Source organism: Mycetomoellerius zeteki, unplaced genomic scaffold (assembly GCF_001594055.1).
Source record: "Mycetomoellerius zeteki isolate Tzet28-1 unplaced genomic scaffold, Tzet1.0 scaffold149, whole genome shotgun sequence".
Taxonomy (NCBI): Eukaryota; Metazoa; Arthropoda; class Insecta; order Hymenoptera; family Formicidae; genus Mycetomoellerius; species Mycetomoellerius zeteki.
In genome coordinates, this window is record NW_017256436.1 from 3,334,841 (window position 1) to 3,352,690 (window position 17,850).

At 40.8% G+C, this 17,850-nt stretch overlaps 1 protein-coding gene across 2 annotated transcripts; it reads right to left on the reverse strand.

Moving 5' to 3' along the window:
• Positions 1-36: 36 nt before the first annotated feature.
• LOC108720338 (putative mediator of RNA polymerase II transcription subunit 12) lies at positions 37-15,885 on the reverse strand. Of its 2 annotated transcripts, XM_018444298.1 has the most exons (3): positions 15,805-15,885; positions 2,109-3,330; positions 37-2,024 (listed from the first exon to the last, which is right to left on the reverse strand). In XM_018444298.1, exons 1-3 carry the CDS (start codon positions 15,820-15,822, stop codon positions 1,639-1,641), a joined length of 1,626 nt encoding a protein of 541 aa, XP_018299800.1. In that variant the 5' UTR covers positions 15,823-15,885; the 3' UTR covers positions 37-1,638. The 2 variants fall into 2 exon arrangements, with proteins under 2 accessions (XP_018299800.1, XP_018299799.1); XM_018444297.1 differs by having other exon boundaries at positions 37-3,330.
• Between the last annotated feature and the right edge of the window lie 1,965 nt (positions 15,886-17,850).

The window sequence follows — 17,850 nt, forward strand, 5'->3', positions numbered from 1 at the left end:
CCCCCCCCCCCCGTAGTCGGCGCCTATGACTATGCGCACGATTAGATGTTTGAGTAAAAGATTAGAATAGGCGAGAATGAAGCAACAAATCAATTGCAAACTTTTATATCACGATGAATTCTATGCATTATATGACACGATAGTATGGAAGTGCAACATTGTGTGTCTAAATAATCAAAAGTATATCGAAACACCAACTGATTTGATTCGACTAATTATCCCCTTCTGTACTTGATCGTGTCTCACTCGCCTTTCATGCGACTCGATGTTGCACTGGATCGACATTTTGTAATCGAGTCTAGCATTATTACGTGGCTCAGGCTTACGGGGTCGCGAATAAAAGGTCCGCAGCCGCGCGACGAAGTGTTTCGTTTGTATCGCGAAACCTCTGTGGATACCTTTACGACAGTACGGTGTTAGGGACTCGCGAGAAATTGCCACGGTAATACATCGTATATGCGTGCATGAGTATTGCGTCAGGTCGTTGGCTTTCACTCTCTAACATGCCTCATAAACGTGCACGATACCAGAGTGAAAAGAGAGGTGTTCTCGGAATCGGTCTGAGAAACGGAAGGAACCACGTTCGATGTCAACTCGACGCGCGAAAAAATAAAATTTCACTACTTTTAATGAACGCATTGTTTCAACAAGTTGTCAGTTCCCGAAACGATGAGGCTTGCTCGAATAATTCTTTTCTTGTTGTGTGTTTGGAGGAAATGAGATTTATGATGAGATTATTTAACTGAGAAATCGTGGAAAAAAAATAAAAAGATATGATTAGCTGAGAGGATTTAAACAATATTAAACAAAGAGGATTTAAATTTTATCACGTATAACGTTTTGTCACTATGGCTCTCCATTATTGTTACGAGTTACACTGTCCATGTAATCGTACGCGCGCGGTTCCTCCATCCAATATCACATACTTTAATCTCTTTAACCTTCGTTCTCCGATTGCATCGTCGACGGATAATATTATTGTTTGCGCGTTAGCCGAGACGAGCGGATAGCGCAAGAACGCTTTGAGACACGCATTGGACGAAAAAGCGAGCGTTATATATATATATATATATACAATTACGTACGGGACTATCAAAGCATGAAAGCGCTATCGAGAACAAGGTAATTCAGAAAATCCCATGTTACTGCAAAATAAGAATTACAGGAAGACCGCAAGATCCGTTTGTAATAATAAACTTTGAATGTTTCTCAGAAAGTCTGTGTTTCCTACAACGCGCGATTACGGTAAAAATCTACGGTCTTTATCGCGATATTTTTCATCGCAATCATGTTCGTGCGCCTTTCTCGCGTCGCGCTGATTATATTAAATATATACCGCACACGCATTCCCCCGCGTGCAACGCATGCATCGAAGCGCTCGTGTGTGCCATTCACTCGGCGATATATTTGATCCCAGCTTCGGCGCCACATGAGATATTATACTTTATATATAATGCATGTACTTATATTGTAATACCCTCTGTGTACGCACGGGCCGACGTTATGATGTAATCGGCGCGAAATTCTCGGCGGTTTAGCTCGCGAGGGACGCTCGAGGCAATACCAAATGATAAATATCGACGAGGGACGATTCGAGGATCCTAGAAAGATCTCTTAGGAATCGCGACTCAGATTGCATCAGTAGTTATTAGCGCGGCTACCTCGGAGAAACTGATCGATCTGACCTACTGCAAGAGACGTAGGGGCAGCGGAGGCCTTCAAGGGCGCGACGTAATAGAACGCCTGGGGTTCTCTCTGCGATTCCAGCAGCTGGAGCCTGTGAGTTTGTTGCTGCTGTGGATGCTGCTGTTGCTGCTGCTGCTGCTGCTGCTGCTGACGACGTTGTTGCTGCGCGTAGAGCTGGTGGGATTGCTGCAACAACTGGGCCTGCTGCTTCCTGTAGAGCACCTCCTGGGGCTGGGCTATGGTCGGGGTGGGCGCCGACTGGGCCTGCTTATAGACCGGACGCTGGGCCTGCTGGTACTGCTGCAGCTGCTGCAGACCGAGGAAGGACTGGGGCTGGGCTACGAACGGTTGGAGTTTGTGACTGAGGCTAAAGTCACCCACGGTTTGGGGTAGTGTCTGATAAAGCTGGGTATTGTACTGACCGGTCGCGGGATCATACACGAGCTCCGATTGGTAGATGGGCTCAGCGGCTGCGGAGGCGGCGGTGACCGACGTCTGACCGGTCAACTTAACTCTCGAAGTGGGTTGGGGCGATGCTTGGACGGTCTGGGGCCTCGCAACAGGGGCTGCGGAAACGTGCGAGCCGACCGTGTTCACGTAACGCTCGAGTTCGGCGGCAAAGTCGAGATGGGGCGCATTAGCGGTGGTCGTAGTGCGCAATGGTGATATCGTGGGATGGGTCTGGGCGTAGAGCAGACTGTCGGGACGTTCCGTGCTACTAGGGGAGACATATTGCGCGGCTACTTGGGCGACGTGGGGTCGTGGGGTTATTGCAACCGACTGGGCCCTGACTGAGGGATGGCGGGTCACCGGTCGGCGAGTGGTGGTCTCGAGCGATTGATAGACGCTTGAAGTGACTGTAGGCTGGCTACGGAGGACGGGCGTCGCAGTAGTTTGATATTGGGCCGGGGTGGAAGCTAGCCTAAAAAGAGACGGACTCGAGGACGGCGAAGATTCATAAATGGCGGTGGAGGGCGTGACTTGCACTAAGGTCGAAGGTCTTCTAAAGGCTGATGGTCGCAGCTGCGGCTTCAGATCATCCTCAGTCAGTTCTTGGCTGGCATCATCGTCGAGCTGATACTCGGTTTGGAAAATCGTGGTGGGTGCACGAGTAGTAGTCGGTTGATACGTGGGTCTCACTGAGACAGGTCGAGGTATAGGCCTGACCACGGGATAATTCGCCGGTCCAGAGAGCTCCTCCTCCTCCTTTTCGGGTTCTTCTTCTTCTTCATCCTTCGGTGCGTTCGGGTCACAAGGGTTGCCCGAAACATAGGTGAACTCTCTTTTATTGCCGTCCGGATCAATGTAGCCGTATTTGCCGCGCACGACGCAATCGGTACCGCGGGTTTCCTCCTTGAAGGAACCGTCGGCCGCCTCGTAGCCGAAGGTGAAGGATCCGTCGTCATTAACCTTATTATAATTCCTGATTGTCTGTACTGGTGGCGGCTTTGATCCGTGCAGCGCATCCTTAGACCGTGGCGAAGGAAGCGCGCGAGTGCGCGGCTGATAAACCGCCACAGTGTCGAATTCGTCCTCGGCGGCCTGATTGTCCTCTTCCTCGTAATACACTTGAGGTCCTGTCACGCGAGGCCGGATCTGCGTTCGCCGTGCTTCCGTTAGGACGAGCAGACACGCCGGGATTACCTGGCAACGAAGAAGAATTTACTATGGTAGACAACACACGCTATTGCGATTGGTGCGCGGGGATATGATCATTAACGTGTTGATACGACGTTACGCGTGTTGCGCACAAAAGAAAGTGGCCGGTGCTCTTGTCGGATCGAAATTTTTAGAAAAGTTTCGCGAAGTGAAAACGGGAAGTGAGATAGTCATTTTCAACGGAAATCGCGATCTGTTAATTTTTAAGTTCTATTAAAATCTGAATAAATTAGATACGTAGTAAAATATTTGTTTTCTAAAATTTTTCAAGAAGATAATTACATGCACCATTAATATATTTCTACTTTTTACCAATTCGAAATGTTTTTACATTAAACACATAGAATGAGGTGATACAATTTCGAATATTGTACATTTCTGAATTAAATAAGATTCGTATTCGACTTTTGAGATTCAAGTTTAGTTTTTTCTGTATCCTTTAATATTCTTCACACAACGAAATTAGGGTTACTAAATTTGAACCTTGAAAATTTAATTCCAATTTTATTTTGTTCAGAATTGTACCATGTTCAGAATTACACTACATTTACATTTAATTAATATAATACATTCAATGTGACTTTGCACAGAGAAATAATTTTCCGAAGTAATGGGGAAGAATTCGAGAATTCTGATACTTAACCTCGGCATTTATATGCATCGAGAAACAGCTGAAACTTAATAAGTATCAGCAGCGTTAAGTAGAAATATACGATATATATCAGACGCTGGCGATTTTTTTACTTGCGGCGAATGGGGGAGATATATACGTGGTTTTATCGTGTTACGCGAGAAGCGTAATCGAAATTGTTGGAGCCATTCGAGACGGAATGGATATGGATCTTAGCCGGCTAGTCTAGTTTCCATGTACGAAGCCGGATCCGCGTTACGGAGGTACACGCTTATAGTTAATAGGAAACAGAAGATGGAGCGAGGAGAGAGCGAGTTTCGCGGATCAGTGAGCTCGTGTGTGCGCGAGCGGTATGCGCGCAAAATTCCTTATCGCTCGCTCGAACGCGACCGTATGCTCGGCTTCGCGGCTGTTAAACGAGAGTATGAGTGGTATACAGGTATACGGCCGCGGTCGACATCGTAAAAGGTTAGAGCTTGCTAGATTATATCTAGATTTGCTCTGATTCCACGACTGTGTCTGTTGCGGTAAATTCCATTTATAACGTGAATTTTGTTGTCGCGAATGCTTTTCAAATTCCTTCTTAAATTACTAGTCAGTTATTAGATCTTATGAATTAGATCTGATCGTTATCCAGATACTTTATAATGTACTTGATTGCTATTGTATTAATATTCAATGCTGTACAATCAAAGATTACAAAGATATATGCACTTAATGAAGTTGGGAGTTGACAAAAAGAGAAAAATGTAATACCTCGTAAATTGCTTAAATGAGAGATATATACTAATATACAAGATTTTTGTAACGAAGGATGTTTTTCTTATTGCTCTGTTTCCAAGTAGCAAGTTGACGTTATTTGTCATCATTTTAATAATATTAGAAAAATAATAAATGCTATCAGCTTGCTATCTGGATTATGAGTCATTATTTAAAGCCTTTCAATATTTCCCAGTTCGGAATTCATCACTTTACCGTATCTTGCTTACGAGATACGATACGCTCACGCGTTTTTCTCGCGAGGCTGACCGTGCGTCCTCTGACAAAACGTGGTCTCGACTTCCGGTAAGGCGGCTCTCGGTGGGAACCGCCCCGGCGCACACGTGTTACGTAATTTCTACTACTCGGCTGACCCGAATACGGGGCGAGGCAGGAGCGCGGTCGGCGTGCCTACCGTGAGAGAGAAAGAGATTCAGATTCAGAGCGTCGCAACGTAACTCGGCGCGCATGTTTCGCCGTCGTTGTCGGCCGCGCCGCCAGCCGCTTCTGGATCTCCTTGAACCAAGTCGAGAGCAAAACGCGCGCGCACACAAAAGACAGGCGGCGGTAACCACACCTAGTGACGACCCACAGGAAACGCCGTGTACTTCTTGCTGACTACAATAATATAAAAGATAGACACGCGAAGAAACAAAATCTATTATTCTTCGATTGCCGTGGACGTTGTATCAATCGAAAGTGTCAGTAACGCAGATTTAACGTTTTATATAATGATGCGTGGAGAATTAATGAGCCTTTTACTTTCCCAGACATTCTAGATTCGTATCTTCAATCGCTTCAATTAATGCTATTAATAATGCGTACATAATCAGTATCTTGCCTTTTAATTTTTATCTTCGCCGTAAAACGATCTTTGTTTCTACTGTCAGCACCGTTTAAAGAATAACGAAGAGAATACATGTCCGGACGCGGATACACGAAGTAGTCGTTAGATTCCGCACGATAATGTTCGCTCCTTGAAATGGTTTCGCGCCAGCCGAGCGCCGATAAGATCGATTCACTCGACTTCGCGATGACCTGATCGGGAATATTCGACGATTGGCACACGATCTGTCCTTGGGACGGGAAGGCACGTCCTGGGACTTTCGAGCCGATACGGTATGACTATAGCGTGCTCTCTTGGGCGTGCGCCGATTAATTTCCAAATCGACCCCGTGATAAAATGTTGGCGCCTTTCTTCAATGCCGACGACGACGACGACGACGACGTAGCGCGTTGCTGACGAAACGGCCACTGGACTCAATTCGGCGCACACATGACAAATGGGACGGTGTCGCAAGCGTGGTCGAGAAGTATGCGAAAGTTGTCTCTCATAAGCGATTGCTCAGCCGGAGCTCGTAGTCGCGAAATTCAATTGCAAACGCAAAGTTCGCGGGAACTGTAATGAGATGATTAACTATTCAGAGGTACAGTTCTATATCCCACTTTCGTATTTTCGTCACCTTCTACGAACCAATCGTTTAAATCGGTGGAGCGAGGAGAGAGCAAAGAGATAATCGGTACGTAGAATTTTCACGAGTAGCGCGAAATCCGTAACTTTCCGTTGCCATCATTGACGAAACTAGACGTTGTCGCTCTCCGAAGCTTTTCGATTCTTCCGGGTTCTGAATTTTTAGACGCTCGCCCGATCATTAGAATCGAGGTAAACTGTTTGATTATCTAACCGACGATCGGAGGGAAACGAAATTGGCTGCGTACTCGCTTCTAAGCGCTCCCTGAAAATAGGAAAGGTCTTCGATCGGTGGTACAAACCGATTCGCGATTATCGGACCCGTGCGGAGCGCGCGCGGCAGAGTTTCGACGAAATCGACGAGAAGACTTGCAACGTCGTCATTATCGTCGGCCACGGTATACGCGCTCGCAACTGTCCGGACCATTGAAAGCGTGTACAGGCTAATGACTCCTCCATCTGGTTCGGGTTAGTGGAAAATCGTGACGCCGAGGTAGGGCTCTGTAATCAACGTTGTGGCATGCCAGTCACATACAGTGAGAGGTACGGACACATTCGGTCCGTGGCCCGATCCAGTTGGGCGCAATCGACCACGGCGCACCACGCCTCGACTATAAGTGAGCCCCCGCGCGCGAAACTGTCCGGAGAAAGGAAGAATCGTTGCGCCGCGCAAATCCGCGGTCGCCGCGCTCAATAAGCATACGGCCTTCTTCTCGCGCGTACGCTCGTATCTTTAATTTCGATTATCTTTGCGGATAACGTTTTTGCGGGCAACGCTGTAAATTATCTCCTTTTTGTCCAGAAATGTGAAACACTCCATTAAGATCAAATCAATCCAAATAACAAGAAAATGAAGTAAGATGACTGCATTCAATAATGGCCTATTTGATGATTGTAGATAATTACGCACGTGGATAGTTAACCTTTAAACACCTTTTTATGACATATCCGACTCTTTTCTAATGCTTTTCCTTTGCTTTTCTATTGCTTATAACTTTTTTGTACGTATATAGCTTGGTACCGTTATGCTCCTTAGTATCTGACATTTTAATTAAAAAAACTTTTTATATGTACATTTTTATGAGCGTTATAAGCAATATGTACATTTTTATGAAAGTTATAAGCAAGTGGGTTGAGTCATACACCAGTATGTTATTTCTGTAGCGTGCGAAGCGTTTAGATAAGGGTTAAACCATTACTGCTCCCAAATAAATATTGAAAATATTTTTCGTATTTTGAATTAAGGAAATGGACGGAATAAAGGCCTAATTACAAAATCTTTTAATACAATTTTTAATAAAAATTAAAATAACTTTTTTATTATACACAAACGGGTATAGTATCAAATGAATTTATGTAATGTCTTTAAGAAGTTATAATACAATACTTCTCTATTACGATCAATATTATAAAAAAGCTAACCACCGGAAAAGGGTACCTAAGTAGAATTGTGCCTTTATTCCGCTGATCCTCTTAATGATCCTCTTTGATGTACAGAATGTTTCCTATTTTAAATCTTTTCAATATTGAACTCAACAAAAGTCGCAATGCTTAGCTGGGGGATATTGAGTAATCACTTGATTAATTGTAAGTGTTGTTGTTGATAAAAATTTAAAAATATTGATTAAATAAAAATTAGATTGATAATAGTATATCACACAGATAAGAGAAATAATTTATTTTCTTTCAAATCCAGCAAACTGAATCGACGCGCAGTTTATACAAATTGAAAAAATGTATTTGCAAATTTTCATATGAATACTATTAAGCACTAAGATCCATTTTGATCGAAAAAATAGGATTGTTTCTCTTATTTAATTTAAAAATACTGTATGCACAACTAAGATAAATTTGAGTAAGATGATCATCTTTAAAATGCAAAAAACATATTTTAATTTTTGTTATTTTTAATAGTGTTATATCACTATCTATATCTTTTCCACCATACGGAAAAGATATATTAATAATTTAAAAATGGCCATCTTACTCAAGTTTATCCTAAAGAAATTTTTGATATAACATCTGATTATAGTCCCATGATTTTTATGAAAGAAATAATCTTCAATATATTATGTAATAGCGAAATAATTACTTGCCGCCAAGATTCACAATCGCTCAATTTTACGCCGAGTACAATTTGATGGCTGGAGACGATTAATAAGCAATATCCACTTTACTCGACGAGCCGTGGGTTTTTAGAGGATGAAAAAACCTCGTACCACCGCGTGGGATCAATCATGTAAGCGGGAGAGCCAATTACCGATCTACGATTAGTGGTGATCTCGTAACGCGGGCTGTTTGTACGCCGATATGTTTTACGTAAAAAATCTGAGGAAGTCTTGAAAGCGAGAGTTCTTGCGGAAAATGTTACTATATATAATACTTGTAATAGTGGTCCCAGTTGTTGTGCAGCTAGATAGATAAACGTAACGGTAAGAGCGCGCACGCGGCGTCAAGAAGCAGGATAACAAGTAGTTCCTTTCACGGTGAAGGTGACGCGTTTAGTTTCGAAAGAAACAGAAAAATAAGACTTACGCGACGACCGGTTGCAATTCAACAGCCGTGTTCTCGATTTTATTACACATATATACACATAGACGCTTACACACCCTCCTGCACATATATCCTTATACATAATATATGTAGATCGGTCGCTGACAACCGATCTGGTGAACGTTTCTCTCGTGTTTCACGCTAGGAAGTAGTTAGAATAGATCACCCGCAACTTTCCACGTCCAGATTTCCGGAAGCGATGGAAGCTGCGTCGCGATCGTGAATTCATTTCTGATGAACTCAGCGTTTATTATCGGTAATTAGTAAACGACTGACGAGCGTATCCGCTTTATCTCAAGCCTGACATGATTAATTGCACCAGGAAGGTTACTCTCGGAACGCTATTTACACAGATATCAATTCTGTTCCCGAATGAAGATGGTGACGTAACGAATATATTATACGAATTGCCATGAGAATGTCTGTGAATCCTTGTTTTATTTATCAACGTGCGTGATAAATAGTACGCGGAAAATAAGATCGTTCCGAGAGTAAAATGTTATTTCCGGCAGACGCTTGTAACTTATAGAAAATGGAAATACAAATGCTTACTCAGATGTAAATTAATTTGAATACTGAAAAAAATTTTAGTCATTTTTAGTCCAATGAATGATCGTTAATTAATGTCCGATTTAATGTCCGACTTAATGTAGTTAATTCATTGATACGATAATTGAATTCATCTATATAATTATATATTCATCTTTGCAATGAATTCTAGTAATAGTTTTATAATCTAAATCATATGACGAGAATTCATTGGACCAATTTTCATTATTTTTTCATAATTCAATGAATATTATATTGTATTTACGTACAGTTTTAATTCAGTGAAGGGAAAACGCGATACCCGTGATATTCTGTAATGTGACGATTAAAAGCACGCATTGATGCAATTTCAGTCTGAGGTTACTTATACAACTGATGTTCAAGGAGGAATATTATGATTAAGATAAGAAATGAATCCGCCAGCAACACATAATCGCGAGTGCATGGAAATCTCACTTAACCTTGCAGATTGAATTTCTTCTCACATAGGAAATCATCGAAGCGTTGCCGGTCAGACTCATCGTAAGAATAATCGACAAGTAACAAGAACGAATAAAACAATCGTAGAAAATCCGCTGTGTCACGAGAATCGGATAGTGATGAATAGTAACACTGGTAAGGATAGACAGATGACGAAAGCAACCCAAATAATCCATCGCCTCTGTAATTATATTGTGACGTAATCCCAATCGACGCAATCCAGAATTGAGATCGAGGAAAGAGGTGGGTGGAGGGTTACATCTCAAGGTCTCGCGTTCGTTAGGAGGATTCGTATAGTATCGGGCGTACATCGCCGAGAGAAACTGCATCGCGTCTAAAAAAAATGAAAGAAGTGTTTGTGACGGTAGAAAGTTACAAGATTGCGCTCAGACATCTGTAAAGAATGGCGAGAGATATGTTAATCCGCCACTGTTGAAACGCTGACATTTAAATAAGACTTATTTTTCCACTATAACTTTCGACACCTGTCTTCAGATCTCTTCTCGCGCAGAAGCGACGCGTGTGTAGATGCCAATGATAACAGGCGTGCAACAATGAGTGTTACGGGTAACCGTGTAGCGCCCACGTTTATCAACGAGCGAAAGTTATATGTAAGGCGTCCCGATTACGTCGAACGCGGCCCCGACGAGGACGCTGTAAGGATGTAGATCGGCCGCATAAAGAATCAATCTGACAACTTTCATTATCTAGCTCCGTTATTTTCCCGCGCCGTCTTTCTAAGGCGACGCGGGAAGATGACTTTCTCGATTGGAGGACATTTTCGCGCGCGTGATCGACGCGAGAGAAGACGCCTCGGAACGTCTCGTCTTTCGTTCGTTCGGCGTTTCGATGTCCACCGGAAGTGAGAACGAACGCGAGGGAATGGACGGGTTTATAGTTGATTTGCGCCCTGGTTATAAACGAACGCGCGCGCGACCGTTCTCACGTAAGGTCGAAACAAATATTTGAAAGTGCGACGTGGCGTGCACGCGCGAGCTTAGCGTTAACAAAGGCGGTGCTCGGAAAAAGGCGCTTAGAGGCTCGAGTAAAGCGGGTGGTTTCGCGCGCGGCGAGAGCGAACGTGATTCATTTCGTATTGGCATCGAGCGCACATTGGTATGCCGCACGGAGTGCCCTTGTCTTCTGAAAACTGCGCTGACCACACCGGCGATCTATTTGCATAAAGTAGCATTCGCTCTCACTTTCTTCCGTCCGGCCGACGAAACGCGGCCAAACCGCGTTTTGTATTTACGGCTAACCAGCCTTGCGCGCCACTAGTCTCTAACTTTCGTTTTTCTTTATCATTAGAATGTCATTCGGCTACATGCTTTTTCAGATTGCCGTGCGGGAAAGTTGAAAGCAGATTAATAAGCGCGCAATTTGGCGTACACCAATATCCCACCGCATCTTCATTTCATGGTACAAACTCTTTAATCAATTTGTAATTGATTTTCGTTAATAAACATGTTGAAACGATGATTATGGAATTATGTAAAAAGGCATTTTTAAGGGAATGCTTTTGCGAACTGAAATCTTAATTATTGATGAATGAATTAATTCTTATTTTTTAAGAATTTAGCTGAAATTAATTAAAATAATTAAAAGAATTATAAGCATATTTAGTGTCGTTTATTTTTTTGCTACAGCAACGACATAACATTATCATTTTGAAATTGCTTATAGAAAAAAAGAAACATATTTTAAAAGAACATTTTCATTCCTCTACAATCAGTTGTTATATTAAAATTACATTTTAAAATTAATATCATAAAATTTTAATGATTCAAGACATTCAAACTCATTTTCTAAAAAAAAACTTTGTTTTTTGAGTTGTGTCGTTGTTGTAATAAATGAGCGATGCCAAATATGGAAAGTTACGAGAAAAATGACACCCACTCGAATTTCCTCTCGAATGCGGAAGATTAACGTCGAATTAATCTCATTACCGTAATTGAGGGTTTCATCTCTAGGTATATCGCAAGACGCCATCGCGAATCCAGCTTCGTCGCTACGCGGGATGTGTGCGCAACGATCTACCCGATATTTCTAAACCATTAACCACCCCGCCTACCTTATGCGGCAAACTTAATGCATTTGCCCGCCTGTGCATCCACAATACCGGGCGTAATTATAACACTGAATGGCGCAGTTTCGAAAGGAACGTTCTAAGTCACTCGAAAGATCGGCATGCCCTTAATTTATGGATTTGCCAGCCTCCCATGTGTTGCGATATATTTCTTGCTCTCACATTTTCTTCTGAACCGGCTGCCTAATGAGACTACGAGACTGCCGCCGCGCCGTGGCCAAGCGATAAAAACGGGAAAGCCCGCTTCGGAATGCTAATTAGCCGAGGAGTTACAGCGTTGAAATCTCACATTTTAGAAAATTCTTTTTTTAAAGCGCATTAAAGCGCACTAAAACACTAAAGTAAAGTCTGCAACATAATTGAAAGTCACAAGCAATAGGAACAGGGAATAATAAGAGATTTCAACTTATCAGAAACCGTATACCAGAATACGGATAGGTTGAAATCTGTTATTCTCTGTTCGTATTGCTTTTCAATTATGTCTCAGGGTTTATTCCGTGTCTGTAACAACAAAAAATGAATTCACCAAGATTGCATCCGATTTTCCGTGGAAAGTGCGCGTTCATAAATTGACGGGTGTTCGATGAGCCGATATAATTGAGCATGCGGTAATCAATTTCCTGTTGCGCAATGACAGTAAAAAGGAGGCCGTAAACCGTAAAGTGATGTGCTCTCTGCAACAATGGCTTGGGTGCCGACCGCGTTAATATCTTTGAGACGTGCAATGAAAGAAGGATCCGCGGCGAATGAGAGAACGAAGTCTTCGCATCCCGAGGATCGTTTATCGCCGAGGAATCGCTGCTGAAAGCGGACGAGAGATTTGCTCCTATTATATATATTAGCCTCGCTTTCGCAATTCGGCGTTACCGAGGTTTCTCCTTCGTCGTCGTCGTATCTCTGAGGGGCTGACGGTTTTGGCAAAACGGGTTTCTCGACGATCGCCGTCAAAAACGATCATGTCAGCCGCGATAAGTCATTTTTTTTATGTTTTTCTTTATCGCAAGTGGCACTTGTATTTTGTATATCGCCATCGTTCGTGCTTGAGCGATTTCAATCGAGCGAGGAAAAAGTGTCGCTTCATTTAGCGTTCGATCTTCGTGACAGACCAGCTGCGTCATTGGAAACCGACGTTTCCATCGCGGTTTCTCGCGATTGCAGATATCGAAAACTGGGAGAAGTGCTCTTGATTCAGCTCGAAAAAAAAATGCCATTCTGCGTACACGCGCTTTCTGCCTTTGGTATCGACGACGTACTGCCGTCGGGGGAATCTTGATTGGCGTACATCGGCGATGGGAATATCGTGCAACGTATCGCTGCGAAAAGTTTCGCGAAAACAGACGTCCCATATTTGTGTAATCGGTGAAAGTGCCAATAATCGGACTACCCTAGGCAGTTATCCGGGTCGCCGATCGTGCCAATCGCGCAGATTTCTTGGTATCGGACTCGAAGTATTTCGTACATCACGCATCCGGAATTATTCCGCTTCCACTTCAGCAATCTGCGATGTGCGTGCGAGATCATCTGCGTTTCATGCGATTGAGGACCATGGCGCACAAAAAACTTTAAGCAATAAAACGTAAGTAGTAAATTGGCCAATCATAGTAGAGACCATCAGGCTATAACGTAAGCAGTATAGCAAATTCAACATCTTGATTTCCTTACTGTTTACGCTTTATTGCTTAAGTTTTTTTATGTGCTACAGCTTTAATTCTATACTCTTCTTCTTTTATCTTCTTATTTCTTGAGAAATTTTAATGTCATCCCTCAAGGCTCTTCATGGATCTTCTTTTATCTCTCATACATATGTATCAAGTTACTATATTAAATGTTTCACTAAGGTGTGGGTCTAAAAATAGTAGTATTGCTGATGTTCCACCTTTTTGAAGGATAGTCCGACTGTACTCTTGTATTTCTAGACATATTGATCTATATTTTTCTTTTTCTCTGTACCTTAATAAAGGTACAGAGAAGGTATTATTAAACTCTCGCAGAATGAACCGCCTGAGAGATCGAGCCATGAAAAGTGAGAAATAATAAGAAAACGATTATGATATAGAAACGCTCGTGAATTATTAATAAGCGTTTAATTGTCGCTTTACACCAAGCCGCGGGAAAAGGAATCGGAGAAATCGACGTTAATATCCGCATACAGGATCCTTGTGCATTTCTTCACACGATTGGCGAATTATACTTGTGCTGCAAATGCACGAGTGAAATCGGCGATTATTAAATGTTCCCACAACAGCTCGACAGACGCCGGGTTGTTTATGAGTGTAAGAACACACGTGGTAATTGATTATTATGCGCTTTTGAATAAGTGTATGAATGTAACTATTTAGTTTCAAGACAAATTTAGTTCCAATAATGCTGACTCAAGTTATCGGTCGTGCAAAAACTCTACAAAGGAAGAAATATCGTGTTTATCGATCTCAAGCGACACGGGTCAAGAAAGGTGAACCGTGGACCAGCAGCTACAACAATGCCAACAGCTATAACCAGAATATGATGAATAGAACTTTCACTATTAATCAATAAGGCACGTAATGATCATATTTGAAAAAAGCAAGTCGCCGCGAAAAATATTAGGCTGTAACGAAACGGCCGTCACCGTAGTCGCATAGGGTAACTTTTAAAAACTTTTTCTGGGTGTATCCATATCATTTTATCCTTGTTGCTCATTGAATTTCAATAGTAATTATTGATAATAATTAAACAAAAATTAAATGATACTAGATGCATTCAGGTAAAGTTTTTGAACGCAGCCCAACTCATGGATTTCAAGGAGCGAGTCTGCTTCCCATTCAACAAAAGATTATATTGCCCAACAGCGAGTGTGGGTTCATTAAGGTAACGGATGTCAACAACTTCTTGCGGAATATAATTAATTCACGACTGTTCGCGGGAAAACTGTTGCAATTTTATAGTTCAACAACTTTTTCACGTCTGACGGGCCTTTCGCACGGATGAATGATAAAAGGAGGATTTTTCTAGCGAAAATTCTCGTGGCCATGCATGGAACATCAAGTGGGCGAACACAATTCACTTTCCGTTGTTAATCATGCGCCGTCTATGAATTATAAATGTTTTCACACGCGCGCACGTAAATTGCAATAATGAACCGCATAGATCTTATCGAGATTCTGACTTTCCTGCATTAATGACGGTTAATTTGATATAGGTCACAGAGAATAATAAGCTGTTTTTAGGACACCACGATTAATATTTTAACGTGTGAGATATAAATGTTTTTTATGTAATTTAAATATTAACGTTACAACGATAAAATAATGAATATATAGAAAAAATATTTATACTGATTTTAAACAATCTTATTGCCAATGATACAAATATAACTATCAATAGTAATTTAATATTTATACGTCAATTTTGATAAAAGAAATTAAATAATAAATCTACTCGATATATCTGTATAATAATGTCAAATAATATATAATGTAAAAAAGATCTGAGCAATTTCAAGAATGTGTGTAAAAAATCATTTAAATTGCCATGTAGATTGTGTTGCATGTAACATCCACAGAATACATTAAATGAAATTTTAAAAAGAACAGAAAAAATCTTTTGTATATCTTTTTTCAACTTACATACTTATTAGTTTCGAAAACTTTTTTGCAATATGTAACGTTGTAATATCGATGTATTAATATACGAGAATGTTGGTATATTTGAAACGTTATCATTTTCGCTAAACATTATTAAGTTTTTCTTTATATCAATTTTTCATAAATATAGTGCATTACACACGTTGTATGAAATGCGGATATTAGAAAGAAATAAACATCAGAATTATAACACGTTAAAATTTCCAAAAGATGTTCCCGAACATAAGCAGTCGATTAACCGCGGAAAGAGGACACAGTCGGCGGAAATCACGCGCTTAACAAAATAACCGAATAATTTGACACATACCAATAATATAATCCTCATGGTGCACGCGTTGCTGACGAGGAGGGGAGGTACTACTTGTTGGGGAACGATCCTCCAAGAGTTTCACTGAGAGAGTGCAGCCGTGTAGTACCGTGCTCAGTCCTTTATAACCTACACGAAGGCTTTTGCCTATAGTGGGGGCCCGGTCGTCGCATAGCAGCTACGTCCTCTTTGACACCGCGACACCCGCGAATTAGATTCCGGCTGTGCCTAGGGAGGACCGATGACATGGCCATTGCATTGCCAAACAAGCACGCATCCCACTGCGATTGCAAAATCTCTTGTAATTGTGTGCACATTGAAAATGTGGCAAATGTGCGTGGACATTCCGCGACACGATCTCCGAAAGGAGTACGGGAATCAGATTGGATAGGGTCGTGAGAACCGATTCTGTATACGCGCGCCTGAAACAACGCTTCGCCACATTGTGCCCCGTGCCAAATTAGATTGTCAGCGTCTATCGAGATATGATGATGGAAAGGCGGTTCATATAGGATAATGGAATACCCTCGGGATATTCACTGCACAAATGAGCAGCGAGCTAGCGTATTAATTATTACTTTAAAACGATTCTGCGTGTTGTAGCACGTAGCAGGGTTTCTTCCGTATGTTATGTTATACCTTCGCATACATCTCTGTCAGTTGAATACTCAGCTCATGATAGTATGTTTATAACAACAATTGATCATGTGAAGTTTCAAGCAATTTCTTTACAATTGAATTGTTGAAAGTTGGGTTTATATCACTATATATATGAGACTGTTTCTAACCGTGTAATATAAGTGTTATTTTTCTTTCATTGATAATCTATTTAACTTTATAATGCTTTGGATCTGGCAAAGTCATTATCATTTCGTACTCAGAGCAATTTTACACTGCTTAATTACAACGAAGTGCGTGCAAATAACATGCATTATGTGAGCGAGCATGGCGGATTGGCATACGAAAGTTTAGATCGAACGATAGACCAGATCGTACAGGGTCGTGAGAAAAATTTGTACATGTGGGTGGATACACTTGAGATTGACGTTCTGCGGAATACGTTTTGTGGAAGCCCTTTTTTTTTATTTAATTTCTTTTTTTTTGGTCATTTTCGTGTAATTATATTGCGTATTTTAATTTTAACATTAATCAAAGTACAATGCAGTCTCTAAAAGAGATCCTGAGATTAGTATACAAAATGTTTTTTCGACTATAAATAATTATGATAGTATGATGCTTTTATAATTTAAAAAAAATTATCTAGAAAAAATAAAGAATTTTTTTCTCATCATTCCATTAATAGACATTGCGTTCAGCAGAAAATATGAACTTCGCATTCGTAAAATGATGTTTCAATTCCTTTTTAAAGAAATTTTTAAAGAATTATATTCTAAGAAAATATCCTTTGAACATAATTAGATTTTAATAATTAATAATTAATAAAATAATATGAATTACAATAGATATTTAATAAATAGAGTGTCACCAGTGTGTGTGTGATTATTTTAAACTTATGATAATACGATGCTTTTATAATTTAGAAGAATTTTATTTAGAAAAAAATAAAAAAAATTTTAATTGAGTAACTAATGTCTTAACGATGCCGAAATAATATTTTCGTTATTAATTTACATTCATATGTCGCTCTGTAAAACTGCAGCACGCCGAAATCATTTTCAGTCTTGAAACGCAGTCATAAGTCAAAATGGGATAGTAACATTACAAATTAAATTAATAAGCAATTTAATAATACTGATGCTGATAAGCATTTTAGAAAGATGTAAACAATTCGACGTTAATAAGTTTTCTTTTAAAATTTTAAATAATTTATTGCGAATAATATTACTTCAGCCGGCATTCGAACTCGGATTTCTCGATAAAAATTTTTTTTCTATAAGCATCTATTTTTTCTATAGCCATTAATAAACATTAATTGCGATTTTACAGAAAAAGTAGCTTCATAACTGTTGCAAGAATCTTTAATATGATTGATTATATCTTTAGCTCCAATGAGAAACTAAAGGCAAGAACCAATCATATTAAAGA